General features: G+C 34.1%; 2 protein-coding genes and 1 non-coding gene across 3 annotated transcripts; 1 reads left to right on the top strand and 2 right to left on the bottom strand.

The window, feature by feature from the left end:
- Nucleotides 401–2,199, top strand: LOC104718995 (transcription factor bHLH104). The gene is made up of 5 exons (XM_010436823.2): nucleotides 401–572; nucleotides 969–1,274; nucleotides 1,364–1,444; nucleotides 1,525–1,687; nucleotides 1,773–2,199. Exons 1-5 carry the CDS (start codon nucleotides 517–519, stop codon nucleotides 2,013–2,015), a joined length of 849 nt encoding a protein of 282 aa, XP_010435125.1. The 5' UTR covers nucleotides 401–516; the 3' UTR covers nucleotides 2,016–2,199.
- On the bottom strand, nucleotides 2,316–2,389 carry TRNAT-AGU. Its single transcript has one exon. It is a non-coding gene; the product is annotated as a tRNA-Thr (tRNA).
- Nucleotides 2,577–4,647, bottom strand: LOC104718994. The gene is made up of 5 exons (XM_010436822.2): nucleotides 4,380–4,647; nucleotides 3,467–3,581; nucleotides 3,280–3,369; nucleotides 3,091–3,189; nucleotides 2,577–2,904 (listed from the first exon to the last, which is right to left on the bottom strand). Exons 1-5 carry the CDS (start codon nucleotides 4,445–4,447, stop codon nucleotides 2,797–2,799), a joined length of 480 nt encoding a protein of 159 aa, XP_010435124.1. The 5' UTR covers nucleotides 4,448–4,647; the 3' UTR covers nucleotides 2,577–2,796.

The raw sequence follows: 6,000 nt of genomic DNA, 5'->3' as shown, positions 1-6,000 counted from the left end.
AAAAATAAAAAAAAAAAAAAAAAAAAAAAATCAATCTTCTGTAAAACTCTTGTATAATTTCTGATTTTTTCCGCTAGAGCGATAAATACATTTCGAACATCAGATTAGCACCTAATTAATTATTTAACATGGAATATTAATGCAAACGTATTTAAATGTGTTTCTGACTTTCTGATTTTCTCTCTCTTTCTTCTTCTTCTCTTCGTCCATCTTTCAGTGCCTTAAAAAAAAGGCTGTTTTTTAAACCCGATTTGTCTTTCCCCGAATAGGAATTTTTGAGTGAAAGGAAAAAAATCGTGTCTTTTTTTTTAATTTCCACTAATATCAAATCGGCGAATATTGTTCCCACCATTCTTATCTCCTTGTCGTCACTCGGAATTTTTTTTTTTTAATTAATTGAATCCCTTTTTAAATAATCTAATCTCTCTAATAATTTATATATTTTTCTCAACCTTGGCGTCTCCTCCGTTGAAGCTTTCCCACATTCTCAAATCTGTTCTCGGAGACTCGACTCAAATGTATCCTTCTCTCGACGACGATTTCGTCTCTGATTTGTTTTGCTTCGATCAAAGGTTCTTCCTTTCTCACTCCCCTTCCTTCTTCCTTGCTTCGATTCATTTTGTTTTCGTTTCATTAATCGAATTTAATCCACTTTCCATTCTCAAAATCGTATCTTTAAGTCTCCTGGGTCCTGGCTTTGATTTCCTAATGTTCAATTCGATTTCTGTGAAAGGGTTGTTTTTTCTTCCGCATTTCATGGAAAAAAATTGTGTCTTTTGGTGATGATTTGAGTTTGATGAACCCTGATGTAATTTCTTGTTTACCCTAAGATTTGATTCGGTTTAAATTGTATAGGAGATGGTAACTCTATGGACCTTTTTGTTGTGTTAATCTGATAGTCTTATTGGTTATATATATACTCTCTACTGATGGATGTGGATCTCTCTCTGTTCATGACTCTCTTGCAGTAATGGAGCAGAACTCGATGATTACACACAATTTGGTGTGAATCTGCAGCCTAATCAAGAAGATACCTTCCCGGATTTTGTGTCATATGGTGTGAATTTGCAGCAGGATTCAGGAGAAGTCTTTAGCATTGGAGCTCAATTGGACTTGTCGTCGTTTGATGGTGTTTTGCCGCAGGAGCCAGAACAAGTAGGGGGAAAAGACTGTGGAACTGTGCAGGAAGAAGAAGTAGAGATAGATTCTGGATCATCTGCTGGAGCTGTTAAGCAGGAACAGGAACATTTAGATGATGATTATTCAAGAAAGCGGTAAAGTTTTGGAAAGTAATTCATACTTTTTTGTGAGCTGGTGGTAGTTGATTGTGTGTTTTGATAGAATCTATGATGGTTGTTAATAGGGCAAGGACTGGATCCTGTAGCAGAGGAGGAGGAACCAAAGCGTGTCGTGAAAGATTGAGGAGGGAGAAGCTAAATGAGAGGTATATAGAGCTTAGTCTATCTGTGTTGACTTTTGTTTTATGAATTAAGTTTTCTTAAGAAGATAAAATATGTTGGTTAGGTTCATGGATTTGAGCTCGGTTTTGGAGCCTGGGAGGACTCCGAAGACAGATAAACCGGCTATAATCGATGATGCAATCCGTGTCTTGAATCAACTTAGAGACGAAGCTCATAAGCTTGAAGAAACTAACCAGAAGCTTTTAGAGGAGATCAAGAGTCTCAAGGTTGGTTCATCACTTTCTTCATAAACCAATAATCTTGTTCTATTGAATTGAGAGTGGATTTTTAAGTTTTTACATATCTTTATAGGCGGAGAAGAACGAGCTAAGGGAGGAGAAACTAGTGTTGAAGGCGGATAAGGAGAAGACGGAACAACAGTTAAAGTCAATGGTGGTTCCATCTTCAGGGTTCATGCCTCAGATTCCAGCCGCATTTAACCACAACAAAATGGCTGTTTACCCGAGTTACGGTTACATGCCAATGTGGCATTATATGCCTCAATCAGTTCGTGATACATCTCGTGATCAAGAACTCAGGCCTCCTGCTGCATAGAAACTCTCAATTGTTTTTTTTGTTTTTTGATACCCATAGGGAACTTAGAGAGATATCTCAATCACTTGGTTTTAGGATTCATCCGTTTGGCAAGTGTAAAAGCTTTACTCTTGGTCTTGGGTTGTATTTTTAAATAAAAATGTATAATTTAACTCCTAAAGCTTGTGATTTCTTGTTTCTAGTAGATTTTATGCAAATAGAGACTTTGACTGTTCTGTTTTTTTCTCTAATCCGAGTCTTTTTACATATAGCCGGTTTATCTGTTAGCACCAAAATTTTAGGTCAGAACAAAAAAGTAATTGCTCTCGTTGAGAGTTGAACTCAAGACCTCCCGCTTACTAAACGGGTGCTCTAACCAACTGAGCTACGAGAGCTTCTTGTTGCTAACACCTTCCCTATGTAAATTAATATTTACCGTTCACTGAGTAGAGCCATTCAGATGACATTTACCAATTAAGTAATTAGCAACTTAGTGAGGAAGTAAAATGGGTTTTACTGAGGTTAGTTAACCTAATGGCTATTACGTAAGTTAATGAATCAGTCAAATTGTGAAATAAGACGTAACAAGAACAGCAAATTCGAAATTGAAATGGTGTCTCTCTAAAGATGCATAAATATCTCTACAAAATGTATCATAAGCTTCATGAAAATAAGCAAAATGATTTGCACAGACATTGCCTTTCAATGGCCTCATCAGATACAATCTTTAAACACATCCTGGATTACAAAATGAAAAATAAAATACAGACTCAAATAAACCGGAAGAAACACCTGGCCTTTCTTAGTTTGCTTTTGCCTTTGGAGCCGTCTTCTTCCTGAGTTGCCTACCGTGTCTCCTTGAGTTCTTCATTCCAATAAAGAAGAGCAGTCCTCCAAGGAGAGCCAAGCTCTGAAGAGACGAAACACAAAATAGAAGGTGGTCTCAGGTCTAGATCAAGATTGAATATGAAACATAAATTTCACCCTGTTAACCGCTACTTATATTGATTTTCTAGGAATGAGTTTGTTTGTAATTCACTCTAGTTTATTGCTATGCAAGGATAAGAAATAATAAACCAAAATAAGATTTGCTAACCTGAGTAAATTTTGAAAAGAGTTGGCCGAATTCCTTCCTGTCGACATCATAGTTGTAGAAATCATACAAAATTGGGGTTGCAACGGCTTGATGCAGAAGCTGAAACACGATATTGCTAAGAGTTTAACAGGTTTTTCTATATTCAGGTAAACAACAATAATTTAGAAAGGAATAGTAGTTGTTACATACCAAGAGATAAGCTCCCAAGGTGCTGCCAAAGACGAACATTAGTCCACCAATACCCTTCAAGGCTATGGCAGCAGCAACAAGAAGCTTCATCTGCAAACCAAGCAGATTTAACAAAACAAGGAAACTCAAAATCTATTTGGTAAATGTTCTTGGACAAAGTATATAATAGAAACGAAGAGGCACGTACATCAACTGGTGGCAAATGCTGGCCAGTATGAGTTGTCAAGTGGTTTACAAAGGCATTGAACTTTGGTTTCAAAGATTTAGCTGATCGGCCACCATCCTCACCAAAATCATTGAACCTGCTCGAAGAAACAGGTAAAGAACAAAAGTGGCATTAAAGTATCTCTGCGAGTGAAACAGATTGCAATGCATCTCATATAACCAAGTGGAGAGAGTCAAAGGGAAGAAAGGAAAAAGGAAATAGATTTCTTAAAGAGATAGATAAGTAGAGAAGTACACATATTACACAACCAAACTCCACTAAAATCGATATTTATCAATACTGCATTTGTAAAGTCAGTACAATTGTGTAACTACAACATAAGAAAGAACCTAACAAGGTTAGTTGAAGTAAACTACAGTAGAGTTTGGACACGTTCCAAGACTTACAATCACACCACCACCAACAAAGACCAACTCAACAAGCAACTTTTAACCCCCAACTAAAGAGGGCAGTAAAGTAAAAAACTTTAGAAAACCAAAGCACCAAAATTACAGAGAGAGAGAGAGAGACATAAATCAAACAATGTAATGAACTAATGATCAATCACAATCAAACTCTAACCAGAAACAGCTTATAATATATCACATCAATCAAATTCAAACCCATAGCAAGATCCACACTTTTCTCTTCAATCTCCTCAGAAACCACCAACCACACTAATCTATAAATCGAGCTACCAAATTAAAGAAATTAACGTAAATCCATTGACTCTGCTCTCTAAGACGACAATGCAAGGATATATCTCTCTCACGAATAAGCAACACATTGAACTAAAAGAGACAAAGGAGCAAAAAAAAAAAGCAAGATCCTAAAATAGTCAAAAGAGCAGATCTAGAACGAGTCGGAGAGTAGTAGAAGAGAAGAAATAGCTTACTCTTGCCATGCGGAGAGAAGAAAGACGGAAACAAACAGAGCTCTACCAAGGAAAGAAACCAACTCCATTGAAAGCTCTTTCTCTCTCTTTGCTTTCTCCCTTCTCCGGAATCAAAAACGCAGAAGACAAAAAGAGAGAAGTCAGATTTGGTTCCTTAAATCAAAAAGAAGAAAGAAAACGAAGAGGCCTCTTTTAATTTTTGAAATATTTTAGAAATTGGGGGAGGGGGTCAAAAAGGTTGAAGAAGGAAGGAGAGTTGCTTCGTAGACCGACACGCGCGAGTACATTTAATGTTGGCTTTTTATAATTCGCTACTTTGTTGGGAAGTAAATGCCACGTAGGATACTTAACACGTGGTTTAGCCAATGAGGTTCTTCCAAGAGTCCTAGTCATTTAAACTATTTAAGCCGGCGACCAATAAAAAACGCGGCTCATTTACTACTAACATTGTCTGCACCTTTTTTAATACATGGACCGCCCTTCTTCTTTCTTTATTTCCTTCTTTCTTTTTTTTTTAAAAAATATTACAGCATTTTTATTCTATTTAATAAGTCTACAATTTACGGTAAAACCTCTATAAATTAATAAAATCAAGATCATAAAATTTTATTAATTTATAAAAGTTTTAATTTATCGATAAATTATAATAATATATTAATTTATGATTTTATTTTCATTTTCATAGTTTTGAATATATTTTTATTGAAAATAAGATACTTTTGTTATTATTCACAGTTTTATAAAATTTTCTCAATTTATAATTTTGGCTATCGTAATATGATGGATGTCAATGGTTTACTAGATTATCCAGATAAAAATGATAAATGTTTAGAAATTCTGAGTTTAAAATAAAATTGATCTTACTATCCTTCATGATGAAGTCTAAGAAGATATTTATGTATCTTTATAACTAATTATATGTAAGGAAGCAACTATCGCGTCTAGGACGCTCAACAATTGTTTGATGCAATTTGAGAAAACAACACAAAAAAATTTTGATGCAATGAGAAATATTTTAGATGAATTCAAACAAGAATGCAAATTCAAGAATAAGCAAACAACAATAGAGTCATATTTTACTAAATATTTTTAGATATATGTATATATATATCTTTTTTATATATCATTATTAATTTATGATATTTATGGAACCATATTTTTACATAGGATTTCAAAAAAAAGTATTATCTTATTATTTTATCGAATTGTGTCATTTTTTACGCCGGTCCAACTCGGAACCAGAAAAATTTATTAATTTATAGTGAGTATTAATTTAAAGAGTATTAATATATAGAGGTTAGAGGTTCTATTGTAGGTTGGTTTTGACGCAATTGCACACCAAAAAAAAATCATATATAATAATTTTTTTATATACATGGTATAAATTCGATCTTGCAAAGCAAAGTTAACAAAATTCTTGTCNATATTTTTACATAGGATTTCAAAAAAAAGTATTATCTTATTATTTTATTATTTTAAAATTATATTAATGTCGACTTAAACTCGTCTCATCTTTATTTTTCAACCAAACTTTAATTAAAATAGAACTCCAAGATTGGTACCCCAAACCGAAAAGAAAGTGTTTACAATAGAAATTCATGAGACTAACGATATAGGACGA

Source organism: Camelina sativa, chromosome 10, assembly GCF_000633955.1.
Source record: "Camelina sativa cultivar DH55 chromosome 10, Cs, whole genome shotgun sequence".
Lineage (NCBI taxonomy): Eukaryota > Viridiplantae > Streptophyta > Magnoliopsida > Brassicales > Brassicaceae > Camelina > Camelina sativa.
Note: the sequence above shows the minus strand (reverse complement) of the source record. Positions and strands in the feature narration are given on the sequence as shown.

What these genes read in the sequence shown, in the direction of transcription:
- LOC104718995 (XM_010436823.2), top strand. Translation starts at nt 517, where the DNA reads ATGTATCCTTCTCTCGACGACGATTTCGTCTCTGATTTGTTTTGCTTC. An exon ending in GATGATTATTCAAGAAAGCG is followed by an intron (nt 1,275 to 1,363) that starts GTAAAGTTTTGG and finishes GGTTGTTAATAG; the next exon opens with GGCAAGGACTGGATCCTGTA. An exon ending in AGGGAGAAGCTAAATGAGAG is followed by an intron (nt 1,445 to 1,524) that starts GTATATAGAGCT and finishes TATGTTGGTTAG; the next exon opens with GTTCATGGATTTGAGCTCGG.
- LOC104718994 (XM_010436822.2), bottom strand. Translation starts at nt 4,447, where the DNA reads ATGGAGTTGGTTTCTTTCCTTGGTAGAGCTCTGTTTGTTTCCGTCTTT. An exon ending in AGCATTTGCCACCAGTTGAT is followed by an intron (nt 3,370 to 3,466) that starts GTACGTGCCTCT and finishes CTTGGTTTGCAG; the next exon opens with ATGAAGCTTCTTGTTGCTGC. An exon ending in CCTTGGGAGCTTATCTCTTG is followed by an intron (nt 3,190 to 3,279) that starts GTATGTAACAAC and finishes ATCGTGTTTCAG; the next exon opens with CTTCTGCATCAAGCCGTTGC.